This window comes from Sorex araneus, chromosome 5 (genome assembly GCF_027595985.1).
Source record: "Sorex araneus isolate mSorAra2 chromosome 5, mSorAra2.pri, whole genome shotgun sequence".
NCBI lineage: Eukaryota > Metazoa > Chordata > Mammalia > Eulipotyphla > Soricidae > Sorex > Sorex araneus.
Window position 1 is genome coordinate 96,518,941 of NC_073306.1, and position 18,928 is coordinate 96,537,868.

The 18,928-nt window shown below is 47.6% G+C and overlaps 1 protein-coding gene across 4 annotated transcripts in view; it reads right to left on the bottom strand.

Moving 5' to 3' along the window:
• Positions 1-647: 647 nt before the first annotated feature.
• The window catches only part of CTTNBP2NL (CTTNBP2 N-terminal like), a 63,841-nt gene continuing 45,560 nt past the window's right edge, over positions 648-18,928 (bottom strand). For 3 of the 4 annotated variants that reach the window (XM_055140057.1, XM_004616270.2, XM_055140058.1), the window contains 3 exons: positions 12,007-12,237; positions 6,678-6,785; positions 648-5,033 (listed from right to left, as the gene is read on the bottom strand). In XM_055140057.1, coding sequence (XP_054996032.1) covers positions 3,573-5,033; positions 6,678-6,785; positions 12,007-12,237 — 1,800 coding nt within the window. In that variant the 3' untranslated portion in view covers positions 648-3,572. The remainder of the gene's footprint in view (positions 5,034-6,677; positions 6,786-12,006; positions 12,238-18,928) is intronic. The other variant, XM_055140059.1, reaches the window with a different exon arrangement.

Below are 18,928 nucleotides of genomic sequence, written 5' to 3' on the forward strand. Positions count from 1 at the left end.
TTGAACATCTTTTGTGCATCAAAGGATTTTCAAGTGCATTTGTCTGGCTCCACAGGGCGTCTGCTCAGAGAGCAGAAGAGAGCAGGCTGGCCGAGAAGACAGGGCTGGGTGAGTCATGTGTCAGACGAGAGGGCAGGACAAGTCAGGCGATGGCTAGCCAGAATGCATGAGTCATGGTGACTTCCGGGCCTTTGGATCCCACCAAGCCACCATTCTCTGTTTCGGGGGGTCAATGGCGCTTTCCTTAGATTCTCAACAGATCTAGGCTCCTAAATTGTTTAAACATTTTAACAGGACAGACTGGATTACTGTGAAAGTTCCTTCTAACGATAAGGTTTTAAGAGAAACCAATGACCCAGAGCACCTTTTGGGGCCCTCACCTGCATGGGTCATTTACTTGATCATGCTCTATTTTTGTTTGGGGGCCACACCCTGCAGTGCTCAGGGATCACTGCTGGTGATACTCAGGGGCTCATAAGGATGCTGGGAGTCAAACCTGCATCAGCCATGTGCAGGACAAGTGCCCTTTCCCCTGTACTATTGCTGCAGCCCCTGATTGAGGTTTTCAAAGTTAGAAATGGGGACACAAGTTCCTGACCCCAACCCATAAAAGCACGTGTGACATCTTTCATGTGGATAAATCAGACTTGTTTCTCCCCACACGTGATATCATTTGTTTTAATGTACTGTTATAAGAATGGATGAAGTCTTCTGCATGGCGCTTTGGGCTTTACAAATGTTAACTAGTTAATGCTTGTGTTATGTTGCACAGCATTAAGAACCTGTTAACCAGTAATATAGTTTCTGTAACAAGGGTTAATGCCGCAATTGTGAATCACGGAACTTTTACTTAGCACACACACAATCTACAGCAAACTTAAATACTAATCTCTAATACTTAACTGGATTATTGGATCCATCTCAGTATTGTGCTTGTTTATCTCAGAAGATAGGCAACTAGCAAAAATACACATTTCTTTTGCATTTCCCCACCCCCCATATTACACAATAAAAGAAATACATTATTCAGTGCACTTGCTAAGAAATAAACTTCCTTATAGTCTGTCTCTCTATATATATATCTATGCCCAAACAAAGGAAGAATACAATGCAACTTTTAAGATTACCAATTACAGCAAAAGAGGTAATAACACTCACTCTGAGACTGTAATCACTTCTTATAAAAGGTTGAGTTATTTTTTTGTTTTTCTTTGGGCCACATATGATGATGCTCAGGACTTACTCCTGGCTCTGCGCTCAGGAATTACTCCTGGTGATGCTTGGGGGACCATATGTGGTGCCGAGGATCCAACCCAGGTCAGCTACATGCAAGAAAGTGCCCTAGTTGTGGTGTTATCTCTCCAGCACCAAGGTTCAGCCACTTTATCAACATGATTCACTTGGCTGTGTATGGGAATCAGGGTGGTGGCATGACTGCCCTGGGTGACTTGAGGTAACTTCAGCACCCTTTTGGAAGAACCCTCTGGGGCACAGTAGTACTCTATTATTTTTTATACAACATGGACATCAATCAGCTGTAAGTTGTGGAGAAACCAATACTTTATAATTAATAAGGTGATTTCCACAACCTGCCTCTCCTCTGCCAGCTCATATTGGATCAAGGATAAAGGACTTTTTAGGAGAGCAGGTCTGGCACTGCTGCTGTGTCAATGATGAGAACACAGGCGAGGGGGTCCCAACCTTTTCCATCTCTCTGGATACAAAATCACTTCACAACTGTGTCTGAGTAGGCTGAGGACAGCAGGGTTAAAAGAGGGGGAGGAGGGATGCACGGTTCTAGGGATATTATCAGTTGTTCTAGCTTAAAAGTTGGGAAGTCTGGAGGCTTCTGTCCTCGCAGACTTCTGATGATGGAAATGAGGCAAGTTTCTAGGCTGGCGGGGCCTGTGGCCTGGGAACTGGATGCAGATACCTAAGTGTCTGCTTCAGCTGCAGTCTACCCAAGTTCTGAATCAGTTCTGGAGGTTTCAAAATAACAACAGCTCATAACAGTTTCTATGGCACAGACGGTTGAGCTACTTGGCAGTAGGGGGGAGGCCCTTCTCTCATGGGGGCTCACACCTTCCGGGCTCCTGTGGCTCCCGTGGTCTCACACCACTGGCCACGGGCTGGTTTCACCAGTGGAGTTTTATGACACTGAGCTGAGTTTGGCTCTGCCCTTGGTCGCTGTTGTTTGTGTTTTGTTCTTTTGTGGAGGCATACCCAGTGGTGCTCCTGGGCTACTCCTGGTATGGTGGGGGATCGAACCTGAGGCTCCCGCATGGCCAAGCAGCTCTTTGTGCTATCTGCTGCCCCGGCTCTGCCTTTCTAGAAGTCTGAAGACCTGGTCTTAGCTCAAATTTCCCCACCTCCTTGGGATCATGATTTTCTTCTTTGAATGAATGGGTCTCGGCCACACCTGGATGCTTTGGTAGGTAATCTTAATGTGCATTTCTATTCATCCTTTATGCTATATTGCAAACTCCAAAGGTAAAATCACACCAATATTTATGTGTTTAAGTGTGCATGTTAGACATGTAAAGGGGTGTGTATCTATACAGATATATGTATACTTCCATTTAGGCAAAAGTTAATTTGGTTCCACAGATACAGACACCAAGTGCTGGCAGCTTGTAGAGTGAAGTGTAACAATCTGGTAAAACCTGTATCATTCTGACTTACAACATTACAAAGGAAGTGACTTTAAGTTATTGCTATTTGATTATAGAATAAAGAGATCATTCTGCTGCACTTTTATACAGAATGAGCAACCATTTCCCATTCAAGTAATTGCAACTGGAATCAGAAATTCCTTTCTCAACAGTAGAAGCCTGAAGATATTGTTTGAATGCAGAGGTGATTTCATTCTACTTGAGAATGTGCGCAGGAGACGGGGAGAAACTTAATTTCTCAAGAGTACAAGCAAATCAGCTCCGGTGGCTTCCTGCAGGGAGCTGCGGGAGCTGTTTCTCAGGGTTCTTATGGTGAATTCACCCCCACCGTGAGGGGGGTCCCCAGCTCAGGCTGCAGTCTTGTCCGTCCTGCTCGCAGCGCTTGGGTTAAAAAAGAGTCAAAGAGGATTGATTAAAAGCAGTGTTGGTTTTGAACATTCAGAATTCACAGAGGATCTCATTTTCTGCAATTGCAAGGATCTGCTTTCCTGTTTTCGCTGCAGAATCACATTCATATGGCAGTCTTATTTCAGGCACTTTGAAAACATGTTCATCTGGAATAAAAATCTGCATGAACCTCTTCTGCATAAGTCAAAAATGCATCTGAGGGACTCTGGGCTTCAAGAGAGAGCCCCGTCACTACCTGGACTCAGTCAGCTTTCCTGGTCACGCAGGATGGTGATGGCTGAGCTGGAGGTCACTGAGGTGGCCATTAGGCCTCAGTATAGAGATGCGAGTCGCAAAAATCCAAATGACCCGGTCTTGACTCAAAAAGAACACAAAAACGTAAGATACACTAACTATTACACAGATGGTTTGGGCGACGACCAAAATAAATAATGAGACCTCCCACGGGGGTCGGACGGAATGTCAGACGTGGCGAGGCGGGCCCTCTGGTCACTAGCTGCTGCTGGGCAAGAGGCTCTCTAGGTCCTTGCCATTGGCCACCACCACGTTGGGAGAGCAGCTGCCGGCGAGATCCTCAGAGGTGGGCGCCACTGATGCCTGGGGGTGGGTTTTGGTCAGTGGTGCGGCAGCAGACGGAGAAGGGGTGAGGCCCGGTTTCTTGGGTGGGATGGGGGGAGGGTTGCCTCTCTCGGCCCTGGGGATGGTAGGAGACTTGATCCCTGGAGACAGGGGGCTCAGAGGACTGGACACTTTCCCGGGAGTGGGTGAATGGCTGGTGTCACTCCGGGGGCTGGCCGTGGCAGCCAGGTTCCGATAGTCTGTGCCAAAAGGGGAGCTGTTGGGAGAAACGGGCTTGATGGGGCCCTGCTGGCTGGTGAATCTGGAGAGCACCTGCGTGACCGTGTTACGGGCCAGCTGCTTGGCGGCAGAGTTATCCAGGAGGGTGGGGGACAGGTCCCGGGACGGGGGACTCTGGAGGCCACTGGCTTGCTGGTCCTGATCCGCCTGGGACTGGAATTTGTACCGCGCTGCATGGAAACGCTGGTTGACCCCCACTTGGTAGGAGGACTGGTAGCCGGGGCTGCTCGCCGCTGAGCCCAGAAGACGCTTGGTCAGCACAGGGGACGAGCAGGGGGAGGAGGTGAGCGAGGAGGAGGCGGTGCTGCTGGGGGACAGGGAGCTACCGCTGGATGGCAGGTAGGCGGGCGCCGAGCCCGCAGCGTCGCAGACCCCGTTCTCCAGGGCTCGCTCCTGGGCCGCTGCCACGGGACGCTCTCGGGGAAGCACCGAGCACTCCACACCACTCCCGGACCCTGGCTCCCTGGAGGACTGGAGTTCTGGGTCCAGGTGGCCGTTGGCTTTTGCGTAAGAGTAGGTGGGCGTGGTGGGCACCGGGGCAGCCGCCTTGGGAATGCCGCTGCTGGGCATCCTTTCCGCCTGGGCACTGTCCGTCTGGCAGCACACGGACACCAGAACTCGGGGCTCCGTGCCTGTGCCTTTTGCCACGGCCCCCTGCTTCCTAGCGGGCGCCTGGGCGCTGCTGTGCTGGCGGGAAGCCTCCAGCTCCTTCACCAGCTTTTTCAGACTCTCCATCTCTTCCTTCAGGGTTCTGGTGCGGTTCTCCTCTCGGTTCAGCTTTGCTCGCAGCTGTTCTCGTTCAATGTCAAACTCAGACAGCTGCTTCTCCACCTGAGCCTCAGTCTGCAGGCCCCTCTTCCGCTCGGCCGCCAGCTCCTCCTCCAGCTTACTCACGCGGCCCTTCTCCTTCTCCAGCTTCAGGCTCAGCTCTCCGGCCTTCTGGCCCTCCTCGGCCGCCTTGCTCGTGGCCTTCTTGCACTCAAGCACCAGCATGGCCGAGAGCTGCTTGTGGCGGGTGCGCTCCTCTTCCAGCTGACCTGACAGCTTTTTCTGCTCCTTCTCAAACTTTTTTACCTGGGACTTCTCAAACTCCAGCTAGGACCAAAACACAAAAACAAAAACAATAACAACAACAACAAAAAAACACCACACATCCTGATTAGAGTAAGAAAACAAAGCAATGGACCAAAAACCTCTAGTAAGTACCAGCTGGCTTGCCTGGTGTATATGGGAGTGCCACTGAAGTTGTATTTAGGGCAAGTATTATTTTTTTTGTTTGTTTGTTTGGGGCCAGACACCTGGTACTGCTCAGGGCTTACTTCTGACTCTGCAATCAAGGAGAACTCTTTGGAGGACTCGGGACCATCTGGTGTGCTAGGATTGAAACTGCGTTAACCTGGTGCAAGGCAAGCCAAGCCACCTGACCCGCTGTGCTATCTCTCTGGCCCTAGGGGGGAAATATTTCTGATGTATTAGAGCACCTAACAAAAAACTGCATGCACTGTGATCTAACCTTTCCTCGATGATTTAGGAATTGCCTCTGGTCCTTATACTATCTCAGGATTATTAGTGGAGCTATGAACCCCCACTGGGTTTTATTTATTTGCTTTTTGGGTCACACCTGGCGATGCTCAGAGGACCATATGGGATGCCGGGAATTGAACCCGGGTTGGCTGTGTGCAAGACAAGCGCCCTACCCGCTGTACTATCGCTCCAGCCCCCTCACTGGGTTTTAGACCTGTGAGAAGCACCAGGATCAGGATCGATCAAAAGAGCGAAGAGAAAGCTACGTGCACCAGATCTCATGAGTCTGTTCACTGTGACCTAACGCATTTTAATTGGGCATTCTGAGCAAAGAAAACTTTGAGAACTTTGAGTGAGTGTTCCTTAAAATACACTTGCAAGGAATCTGTCTAAAATAGATTTTATGGGGCCGGAGAGATAGCACAGCAGGTAGGCTCTTCCCCTGCTCCTAGCCCAGCTGGGTTTGATCCCCAGCATCCCATTATGGTCTCCTGAGCACTGCTGGGAGTAATTGCTGAGCATCACCGGTGTGTCCCCTACTACCCTCCTCTACCCCCCCAATTAAAAAAAACAAACCAAAAGATTTTATAGAAAACAATGATTTGCTAAACACAAAACACCATATTTGTATTTGCTTTGGGGCCACCCCTGGCTGGTGCTCAGGGATCACTCCTGGTGGAACTTAGGGGGCCATGTTGGGTACCAGGGACTGACCCTGGGCTGGCTGTGTGCAAGGCAAGCACCTGACCCACTATCATGTCTTTCTACTCCTACTAGTTTTTGAAGAGTCACACTGTGCTTTCGCATTCCAAAGGATCTACCAAACTCGGGTGAGACATCTGATAAATTCCATTTTACTCAATTATTCCCAAATTTACCTAAAGTTGCTAAAGTGATAACACAGTGGTAGGGCCTTTGCCTTTCACGCAGCTGACCCGTGTTTGGTTCCTCCGCCCCTTTCAGAGAGCCTGGCAAGCTACTGAGAGTATCTCGCCCGCACTGCAGAGCCTGGCAAAGCTACCCGTGGCGTATTGGATATGCCAAAAACAGTAACAATAAGTCTCACAATGAGAGACGTTACTGGTGCCCGCTCAAACAAATTGATGAGCAATGTGATGACAGTGACAGTGACCTAAAGTCTGTCTTTGAAGCCCAGTACATCCACACCCTCCAGAGCCAGCTCTGAGAAATGCTATTCTAGACATGGCCAGGCACCTGCTGAGTCAGCCTTTCGCGCTCCTTCTCCAGCATGTAGGTGACATCATCCCCTTCTGCCGTGTCCTGGGCATGCCTCTGCCTTTCTTCCTCCAGGTCGAGGATTACCTTAAGTGGGGTTCAAGGGAAAGAGACATTTATGGGCTGCAAATAGAGTACAGCAGACAAGGCACTTGCCTTGCGACTAGGGTTCAGTCCAGCTCTGTGCATGGTCCCTGAGCCCTGTCAGGCTTGATCCCTGAGAGCAGAGCCAGTAGTAAGCCCTGAGCACTGCCCCCCCAGTATGGCCCAAATACCAACACACACACACACACACCAAAAAAAAAAAAAAAAAGAAGAAGAAAGAAAGAAAAAAAGTCACTTCCACATATAAAGAAATGAAACTTACAATCTATTTAGATGCTAGGTGCATATTTAAACAGTAAAGACAGTTCTAGAAATAACTAAGCAAAAATAATGAAGTAGACAGTGAGACAGATAAGCAGTAGGCAGCCATTAGGGCACTCCTGTCTCACAGGGTACATGGTATACCAGCTACAAGTCCAGGCATGCACAGAAGGATCTGGAAGTAGAGACCAGATAGCAGGAGCCCAGCTGCAGGGCTGGGAAAGGGCTTAGAGAATCACTGGAGGTGCAAGGAAGCGCTGCTGTTTGGTGTGTCTAGGGGACAGGCTCTCTCCGGCCATGCTCTGTCCCCAGAAGCAGGCGACAGAAATGGGACATTTCAAAAAGGCAACAAGCTAGCACTCTGTGTAATTAAGACACACATTCATGTTTGTTTGGGTTTGGGGACGCACCCGGCTGTTCTCAGGGTTTACTCCTGGCTCTGCACTCAGGAATTACTCCTGGCAGTGGTGCTTGGGGGACCATACACAATGCTGGGAATCAAACCCGGGTTGGCTGTATGCAAGACAAGCGCCCTACCTGCTGTACTATGGCGCCAGCCTCTTAGCATGTGCATTCTGAATACAGTAGAGAAGAGGCAAAGCTTTCTGGAGGAGCAGGAGAGACAGAGCAGGAAGCCCGTCCTGCGTGTGTTTGGCCTGCTCACTCCCTGGGCACTGCATATGGTAATCCAAATGCAACACCACTGGAGTCTCCCCGCCCCTCGAGTCTCTTCACTTCATTCTGCATGTAACGAGGCTCAATGGTTAGAATAATGATTAACATACGTGCAGACTTTTCACAAGCCCTTTTAATTGACCTCACTTTATCCCAGTACCCCATTTCATTGCTGGGAAGATTAAGTCCAATTTTAAGAAGAACGCAAATTTAAAAGGCACCTTTTACATACCACCCACCTACAAGTTATCCTAATATTCTAAATAGCACTGGATTCCTTTTTGTTTTCTCTTTTTATTTTGGTGTTTGGACCACACCTGGTGGTGCTCTGGTCTCTTTCTGGTTCTGTGCTCAGGGATCACTCCTGGCAGTGTTTGGGTGATAATGTGGTACCAGAGATTGAACCTGGGCCTCCTGCAAGCAATGCAAGTGCTTCAGGCTTTGAGCTCCCTCCAGCCCTGGCATAAGCATTCTCTTAGCTTCTCTTTGGGGCCACACCTGGCAGTGCTCAGGGCTTACTCCTGGCTCCTGGTCAGGGATCACTCTGGCAGGGCTTAGGGAACCATATAAGGTGCCAGGGATAGAACCCAGATCAGCCATGTGCAAAGCAAGCAACTTACCCACTGTGCCATCTCTCTTGCCCTTAGAGCTTCTCCTGATGCAGCAAAGATGCCAAGGCCTAGAGCCACAGGCAGAGCCCCTATCACCTGAGTGTCATTGCTCATTTCTCCTCACTACTGCTATAAATGGAGAGAAAACATTTTATGGGACATGAAATTCATCTTTAACTCCCCAAATAAAAACCATTTACAGGACTGGAGAGATAGTACAGCAGGTAAAGTGTTTGCTTTGCATGTGGCCAACCTGGGTTTGTCACCAGTGTCCCATATGATCCCCTGAAACCACCAGGAATGATCCCAGGAGTGAGCCAGAAATAAGCCCCGAATATCACCCCAAACACAAAACAGACAGAATGTTTTCAAGTATTTCTAGTTTATTAAAAAATAATTTTTTAAATGAGAGAGAGAAAGAGACGGAGAGACAGAGACAGAGATACAGAGAGATGGAAAGAGACAGAGCGAGCACAGGATATTAGCAGCCAGTACATAACGCCCAGGCAGGATGCTTCTCCTCTGAGGAACAGAAAGGGAAGCAGCCTAGGGAATACAGGCAAGGTCGCAAGGGATGGGGAGACAGATTTGGTCTGGGAAATCTGCAGAGGTGGGAAGGCAGGTGGGGCATAAGGTTTACATTTGCATCCATAATAAAAGCAAATGTCTAAACTTGATAAACGAGAACTCTGCATCGTGAAGTCAGCTGTTACAAGGGAAAGACAGACAGTCGGGGAGGAGTGTCAGGTGAATCCTGCAGTAGCTGATTCCAGCTCACTGCATCAAGCACAGAGTCAGGATGTGGCACAAAAAACAAAGCAAACAGAAAGGAAAAGGACTGGCGAGTACAGGGGTTATCCCACCAGGCAGCAGCCCACAAGCCCTGCTGGGTATAGCCCATCCCCCAAGGTTGGCTTTCGCAGCAAATGGTTGAAACAAAAAATGGGTTTCCCATTGGGGCTGGAGAGATAGCACAGCGGGTAGGGCGTTTGCCTTGCACGCGGCCGACCCGGGTTCAAATCCCAGCATCCCATATGGTCCCCTGAGCACAGCCAGGGGTAATTCCTGAGTGCAGAGCCAGGAGCAACCCCTGTGCATTGCCAGGTGTGACCCAAAAAGCAAAAAAAAAAAAAAAAAAAATGGGTTTCCCAGACCCCTGGGGAGAAGGACTAGGAAGAAGTAGATTAGTGAACTCCACTATCTGTGATCAGCAGAGTAACCATGTAATTTACCGCTGATCCACAAGCACTTCTGAATCAAAGGGGGTCCTACTAATCACATGCCACGGTGAGAAGCAGGAACTGGGGCTCTCTCAGGCAAACCAGGGCTAGGGCACCCTAATTAGAGGCTTCAGATACTGTCTGAGTTTAACAAAGTCAGGGTTCCATTCAGATACCCACACAAGAATATAAAGGGCTGTCTCGAGACTGTAATATTTAAGGAATATTGCAACAATGTCTTGGGAGCTGCAGCTCTCAGATATCACAGTGCATCTTTTATATGTGTGAGGCCTGGGTTTGAAGCACCAAAACCCTGCCCCCACCCAAAGAAGTATGTACTGGGAAACTGGGGGTTATTTTCAGCTTCCACTCCCAAACTACCTAGAGCCATGCATTTCTAAACACTACCCCTCTTGGGAGTCAGCCTGCAACTCCGCACCATTCCATCCCAGGGTGTGGAAAGAAGGGGGAAAGCTTGCCTAGTATATACGAGGTTCAAGATGTTCTTGGAGAATTAAGTAAAAATCTCAAAATTTAGGTAACTAATGACAACTGATAAGACACCTTTTAAATTATAGCACTGTAACACTGTCATAGCACTGTCGTCCTGTTGTTTATTGATTTGCTGGAGTGGGCACCAATAAGGTCTCCATTGTGAGACTTGTTGTTACTGTTCTTGGCATATGGAATATGCCACGGGGAGCTTGCCAGACTCTGCTGTGCGGGTGAGATACTCTCAGTAGCTTACCAGGCTCTCCAAGAGGGACAGAGGAATCAAACCTGGGTTGGCCACATGCAAGGCTCACTGTGCTATTGCTCCAGTCCATCTTTTAAATTAGGGCAGAAGTATTTTCAGATAGGTTCTTTCCAGATTTGATGGTGAGCTTTTCTGGGTATTGGATAATTTTGAGAATTCAAGTAAAGATTGGGTAAAAAGTTGTTTTCCACAAAAAGATCAACTTTTGGCATTCTATAAATTTTCTGGAGGGATCAGGGACATATGAGACCCATCCATGGTTAAAACCACCATTCTGTGGGAGACTAACACCCAAGAGTAGTAGAGATAAGAACCAGGAGGTCGGGGGCCGGAGCGATAACACAGCGGGTAGGGCGTTTGCCTTGCACGCGGCCGACCTAGGTTCGATCCCCGGCATCCCATATGGTCCCCCAAGCACTGCCAGGAGCAATTCCTGAGTGCAGAGCCAGGAGTAACCCCTGAGCATCGCTGGGTGTGACCCAAAGAGCAAAAAAAAAATTAAAAAAAAAAAAAAGAACCAGGAGGTCTGCCCCACAGCTTAGAAACTGGCCTCAGATGCTGGGGGAAAAGGTAGCTGAGATAGAGAAGGGAACACCTAGTAGAGGATATTGGGAGGACCCACTCAGGTTGAAAGATGTGTGCTGAAAGTAGACTATAGACTGCCCATGATGGCCACTTAATACCTCTATTGCAAACTACAACACCCAAAAGGAGAGAGAATAAAAGGGAATGCCCTGCCACAGAGGCAGGGTGGGGTGGTGGGGGTTGGGGTGGGGGTGGTAGGAGGGATACTGGAACATTGGTGGAGGAGAATGGGCACTGATGGTGGGATGTAAATGAAATGCAAACATGAAAATTCATAAGTTTGTAACTGTACCTCATGGTGATTCACTAATAAAAAATTAAAAAAAAAACCCTCCATTCTGGCCTTTCATTAGGAATTTATGAAGGGGAAGAAAAATCATGGACAAGATCTAAGTTTAAGCAAATTTGTCAGAAGCCTTTTAGGCAGATGGTTCTCTAATGGAATTACTCCTGGTGGGCTTGGGGAAATATATGAGATACCAGGTATAGAACCTGCATTGACCATATTCAAGGCAAGTGCCCTGTCCATTGCACTATTACTCTGGTGCCAATTTATGATTTTTGAGAATTAGGCCATGGAATAAAATCAAAGGCACTAATATTTCAATGAAACAAGCATGCACAGGGTAGAACAATCTGAGGGGACTGTTTATGGTATCTGAGAAGCAAAATACACTGAAACTCAAACCTAGGAATGAATGAAAATAATCTGTTGGCCTGAATATTTATAGTCAAGTAAATTCTGTTTCACTGGGACTGGCATTCCCTCAAATGTCTTTTAATCTTTCTATTTATCACATCAGTAAGCAAACAGAGAGGTCTCTGTTCAGCCATGAGGTTGGTCAAAATTCACTTTGCCGCAACGTCTGGGTGATCAAGAGCTGGAAAAACACACCAAGCACTTTAGAGCGTCAGAGTGAAAGGAATGCGCTCTGGCACCCAGCTTCTGGCACACTCGCCCTAAACTAGCACTGGGGACAACTTGTATGTTCTTTCCTGTCTCAGGGAAAGGCTTTCTGACCCCCATGGGTCTTGTCAATTCCGACTTCGAAGCTTAGGCATTCCCAATAAGTCTTCCCAACATGCGCTCGTACCTTGCGGTGCCGGCTCTCGGCGGCGGCCAGCTGGGACAGCATGCGCTCCTGCATGTTCTTGCACTGCTTCATCACCGTCTTCAGAACCGAGAGGGGGTTTGTGCACACCGGCTGCTTCTCCCCATCATTCTGCTCCTTCAGAGTCTCAAAGTCTCTCTGGAGAGCCATCAGGGGGTCACTGATGTTATACTTGCCATAGCGCTCTTCAATGAAAGTGTCCCGGTGCTGGGCCTGTCAGGGAGGAAACACAGGCGTTTTGCTTTGGAAACTCGTACATCCAGGGGGCCTGGCGGGACATGAAAAGTGTGGGCTCCACAATAGGCCCTGCTGGCTCTGCATGGCACTGAGTCATCAAAAAAGCACATCAGAGGGCCAGAGCTCAGGTGTGAGACCCTGGGGCTGACCTGACACAGCAGGAACATCCCGAGCCCCGAGCAGTGCTGGGGTGAGACCTCAGCACCCCCAGGTCTGAGCAGCACTGAATTTCTGATTTCATCAGGCTCGCATCATGGGGAGAGGCCGAGGGGGTCCTCTGAGCACCCCCCCAAAACCTTACATCAAAAAGATACCAGAGGACGTAACAGTACAGAGAGCAAATACTTAGATGGAGTACATGACTGTGTAGTAGGCGTTATTCTAGCACGTCTGTTCATATAATGTTATTTGAATTTTACAACTTTGATAGGGCAGTGCTATTATCTCCATTTTAAGGCTGACAAAACCTTTACAGAACAGTCAAGTGACTTGTTCCAGATTCCACATGGAGCTGTCAGAAACGGACTGAAACCCAGTGCGTCTGGCTCTAAACCCCTAGGCATCGTGACTGCTGACTCTGCTTCGAAAACCTCAATTAGCAACACGTCCATCTTTGGGGTTGGGGTGAGGTGGTTTGGGGCCACACCTGAACTGGAGTCAGCGGCAAGCAAGAAGCATACCTTTCCTTTTTTTCCGCTTTTTGGGTCACATCCGGCAATGCACAGGGGTCACTCCTGGCTCTGCACTCAGGAGTTACTCCTGGCAGTGCTCAGGGGACCATATGGGATGCTGGGAATCGAACCTGGGTTGGCCACGTGCAAGGCAAATGCCCTACCCGCTGTGCTATCACTCCAGCCCCAAGAAGTATATCTTTTTTTGTTCTTATTTTGGGGCCAAGAAAGGTGGTGCTGGGGGCTGCAGTTGGGGAGCACTCTGACTCGTGTTCAGGCAGTCAGGCAGTCAGGGGTCAAAGCCAGCTTGGAGTGCAAAGTGCGCCCTCCTGTCCTTTGCTGCCCTCTCAGATGCTAAGCTTGGGGCTTATCTTCTCATTCTGTTGCCTTCAAATTTGTAAAATATGGTTAGCATGGAAATTCTGAGTTTCATGTTTGAAGAACCTAAAATAAAGTGGCCATAATAAGCAAAGAATACTGAAAGGCAAGTAAAGTATTTCATTACCTTGAACTCCTTGTGATTTGAACAGACAATACTCCACTAGGGGCTCAAGTCAAGCCCCAAGAGTCAACAACAGTGAGAAGTGTAAAGAAAAATCCTTTCTGGCCCAGAGAGATAGTACAGTGGGTAGGGCACTTTCCTTGCATGTGACCTACCTGGGTTGGATCATCAGTACCCCAAATGGTCCCTCGAGCACCATCAGGAGTAATTCCTGAGTACAGAGCCAGGAGAAAGCCCTGAGCAACACCAAGTGTGGACCCAAAGCAAAAAAGAAAAAAAAGAAGAAGAAAGGACAATCCTTTCTATGTGCTACCAACCTCACCCCTTCTCTTCTTCTCTGCTCAGCTGCTTGCTGCCGCCTGCTTTCTGTCTGCTTCAGGGAGCTTTGGGATGAACAAGAAGGTTACCAGGGTACGTTTCTGGTACCTGGTCTAGGGCTTTTAGGCCCAGGGCCAATTTGGGTCTATGGATAAGAAAGGGAATAGAAAGAGATTCTTAGGCTTTTATTTCTTTTTTCCCTTTCTGGGCCACATCCAGCGGTGCTCAAGATTTACTCCAGGCTCTGCATTCAGGAATCACTCTAGGCTCTGCACTCAGAAATCCTCCTGGCAGGGTTCAGGGGACACTATGAGGTCTGGGGATCAAACCCCAACTGGTCACATGCAAGGCTTAGCCGCTCTCTAGCCCTGATTCTTGTATTAGGAGGCACTTGGGAGTTCTTCATATGACAATCATGTATGACATGCAGGTGAATGGAGTGATATTCACAGAGCATTTACTACACAGTCATTCAAATGTTTCCAAGATCAGGAAGCCATAGTATCGGGGCTAAGGCATTTGCCTCGCCTACTACCTGCCTCCTTCCCATCCCTGGCACCTCAGGGAGCATATGCTGAGCACAGATGCAGGAGTAGCCCCTAGATACCAACAAGTTAGGTCCCAAAGCAAAACACAGAAGTTTTCCGAGGCATTTTGCAAAAAAAAAAAAGCATGCATGAGCCCAATGCTGAGTAATCTTTCATAAAACCACAGCAAAATACTATGTAATTTAAGGATTCAAAAGAAATCTAGTTATGGAAACAACCCCCACTTATGAATTTTAAAAAATCACTTCATTCGAAGCTATGTTTCTTACCACCACATCTTCAACTGTAACCCTACTTGAAAAGAAAGTTAAATTCACAATTCAGTGGCTATGCTTAAAACAAAACAAAAGCCCTCAAGGTAATAAAGCAAACGTGTTTTCTCTAACATGAAAGTCTGTTTCAGTGCTGAGCAAATGATGCCTTCCTCATGAGCTTGTCTAAGTTCAAGACCCTGAAACCCTACGCTACAAGTTTTTGTTGGTGTGTCAGTTTGTAAATGTTCAAAGCAGAGTTAGAAATCCTGGGTTTTACTTCTGGCTCAATTACAACCTTATAAATGATGACATAATTGGAGAACTTGGGCAACACTTTTACAGCAGGAAGATGAAAACTGAAACTGTTCCCTTTAAGTCACTGATAACCATCTTCCTAGTCTTACAGGAATGTGTGTGCATGAGTGAGCATGCGAAAGAGTAAGACAAAAATCTAAGTTTTCCACTCCAAACTTTAAAAAAAAGGAAATTCTTGAGCTGTAGAGATAGCTCAATGAACTGGAATGTGTGCTCTGCATTTAGGGGGCTAGGTTCAATCTCTGGCACCTGAGGTTCTCTGAATGCCCCTGACAGCGATCCACCGAACAGAGCCAGGAGCAGCTCCTGAGTACTGTTAGGTGTGGCCCCCAAGAAAACCAAAACAGAAAAATTTCAGTAAAACTTAAAAATAATAGGATGAAGGAAAAAACCCACCTCGGTTTATTGTTTTTATTATTATTACTATTATTATTATTATTATTACCAGGCTCTCCCACGTGGGCAGGAAACTCCTAGTAGTTTTCCAGGTTCTCCCAAAGGGAGAAAAAGGATATAAGCTGCCGGGAGCTGGCTTTTAAGTCTCTGGATGATGGCCGTAGATAGGATTACACGGCGCTGGGGGCCGTCCCAGGGTCCTAGCTACTGGGAAATGGGAAATCTGGGCAGAGGAGGCCCAGTCCCGATCCCAGCAGCCTTGGAGGTCTCAGCCCCAGGCTTGGCAAGGTACCCATGGTGTATTAATATGCCAAAACCAGTAACAAGCTGGATCTCATTTCTCTGACCCTGAAAGAGCCTCCAGTATGGCATTGTTGGAAGGACGAGTCGAGAGAGGCTTCTAAAATCTCAGGGCTTGGACGAATGGAGATGTTACTGAGATCGCTCAAGAAATTCGACGATCAACGGGATGATGATGATGATGATGATGATGATGATGATGATGATGATGATGATGATGATTGCTTTTTTTGGGTCACACCCAGTGATGCTCAGGGGTTACTCCTGGCTCTGCACTCAGGAATCACTCCAGGCAGTACTCAGGGGACTATATGGAATCCTGGGAATCGAACCCGGGTCGGCCACGTGCAAGGAAAACGCCCTACCCACTGTGCTATGCTCCACTCCATTTTTATTATTTTTTCAAATAATAGTAAGATAAAAGAAACTAGTTATTAGTTTTGAAAGCAATAGTTTTGGGACTGGGGTGATGTACAGTGAGTAGTGTGCTTGCATTGCATATGGCCAGCCTGGGTTCTATCCCCCACACCCCACGGGGTCCAGGAGAGATCCCAGAGCGCAGGACCAGGAAAGAGTTCTGCATGCAGCTGGGTGTGGACCAACCCCCCATACCGTTTCTCTTTCACCAAGAACACCTGTTTTAGGTATTAAAAACACTGTGACTGAGCTGGAGAGATAGTACAGGGGTTAAGGATCTTGCCTTATGCAAACAAACCTTGGTTCTTGCCTGGATACTACAAGGTCCTCTGAGCACTGCCCAGAGCAGCCCTAAGCAGCATGTGATGTGGCCCAATTACCACTCCCAAACACCCACTCAGATTGATAAGCTAAGATTCAATGAGAATATCCTATTGCAGCTATTCATATCCTAAAGCAACACATGTTTAGAAAAATCCTTGAGCAAAAGAGCAAGAGAAAAACCATTTTTTTTTGTTTGTTTGTTTTGGGACCATACCTGCCAGTGCTGAAGGCTTATTTAAAACAAAAACAAAAACTCCTTTAAGAAGTTGAAATTCAGGGGCTGGAGCAATAGCACAGCAGGTTGGGGTTTGCCTTGCATGCGGCAGACTCAGGTTCGATTCCCAGCATCCTATATGGTCCCCTGAGCATCGCCAGGAGTAATTCCTGAGTGCAGAGCCAGGAGTAACCCCTGTATATCGCCGGGTGTGACCGGAAGAGCAAAAAAAAAAAATTGAAATTTCTCTTTTCGGTGACATTTCTCATCCAAGAAAACCATTTTTGTATGTTTAGCAATGGGAACAGAATGATTATTAGACGAGAAATCAGTTTAGGAAAAAAATTAAAAGGTGAACCTGATTTCCCTCCTTCTTTACTGATTTTTATTTTACGATTAATTTTAATTTTATTAATAAAATAATTTATTGATTTTTACCAACACAACAATTTATTATTTATTGTATTTAAATATGGTTTTAATATGTTTAATTAATTTTGGAATTTTGTGATTTGCAGTACTGTTCACGACAGGGTAAATGTATACAATGTTCTTACACTACCCCTCCACAAGACTGCCCCCTCAACCTACACTCCCCTCTTCCCTCTCATGGTAAGCTCAATTCTGCTGAATCTGAATTTTGTTTGGTTTGGGGCCACCAGTGGTGCTCAGGGTTTACTCCTGGCTCTGTGCCCAGGTAACTTCTGGTGGGCGTGGGGAACCACATAGGGCACTAGGGATCAAACCCAGGTCCACTGTGTGTGCAAGGTAATACCCTACCCACTGCACTATCACTCTGACCATGAACCCAGATATTTTGGCTTTGGGTGATGCTCAGGGGTTACTCTTGGCTCTGCACTCAGAATTCGTCCTGGCAGTGTTCAGGGGACCATATGGGATGCTGGGGACTGAATCCGGGCTGGCTACCCACTGTACTATTGGTCCGTCCACGAACCCAAGTGTTTTGATCGCCATTTCTTTCAAATGGCATGATGAAAGTGAGGTGTGAAAGCAGGAGTGTGGAATGCAATTTATGACCTTGACATGAGATCTGCTCAGGTTTGAGTATAGAATTAACTAATCCTTAAAAATATGGCTTAAAAATCCTCACTATGATTAGTCTATATAATTAATATGTACCACAGAGCTAACATGTAATGCACGAGGAGCGTCTGGCGAGACTCAGCCCTCTCTGCCAACGGCGGTTAAATGTCTGTTTTCTCTTGAAGCACTTCTCAGTAACTCCATGATCACTTGCAGCGTAATTATAAGCTAGACAAAATTGGTGGCTTTGCAGATAAATGAAAATAATTTTTGGAATAATTAAAAGAAGGCTCCTGCCATAAAATAATTCTTTTAAGTACATTCTAATAGGGGACCCAAACAGGGGGCAAGCACATTCTGTAATTTATCATGTCAAACCCTGACTCGGAACATGCCAGACAGGAGAGGGGATTTAATGGCAAGGTCAAGGTGAACCATAAGGATGACGGTCTTATAGTGCAAATAACAATACCAGAAACAGACGTGAAGTTCTGAACGAGAGAGGGCCTCAAAGCGTATAGACCAGTGATCTATTCCCACATGACAAATTATCCCCAAACATTGCATCTGTAACAGCCAACATTTTTCTATCTCAAGTGTCTGAGGGTTAGGAATCTGGAGGGCCTTAGCTGGGGTGGGGGTCCTGACTCCAGTTAAGCCCTAGGCTAGGGCTGGGTTGTCTGAAGGGAGACCCCTCACGTCAGGGATATGACGCAAAGTGATGCAGCACACGTCTCACTGATGCGAGGCTTCAAGTTTTATCTCTGATTCTGCTCCTACTGCAGGTGTTACCCAGGTGCTCTTGGCTTCCTTTCCCTGCTCTCAGGGGGGCTTCTCAGCCAGGAGCAGCTCTGGACTCCCAAGGCACCACCAGGTGTGGGGCACTGTTTATTTTTTATTAATTTAATTTGGGAGGGCCTCACCAGGCATGCAAAGTTAGGGTCTTAGTGGCTGTACTAGCTCTCCAGCCCCATTGAAAAGAAAAACCCACACAAAAATGCAAAATGGGCTGCAGCAATAGTACTCGGGAAGGCATTTCCCTTGCACGTGCCAACCTGGGTTCAATCCCCAGCCTCCCTAAGGTCCCCCGAGCACCCCAGGAGTAGTAATTCATGAGTGCAGAGCCAGGAGTAACCCCTGAGCACTGCCGTGTGTGGCCCAAAATCAAAGAAAAAGAAATCCAAAAAAAAAGAAACCAACCCCAGGAAACTTGAGAAGAGCTGACATGAAGGGTGTGATATCACGAGGGTCAGGTTTGGGGGACAACTTGGACACTGTCTCCCCTGGGGAAAGACGAGCCACAGCACCTGCCACCGACCCTGGCAAGACAAAATGCAGAGATCCCAAACTGAAGACTGAAAACT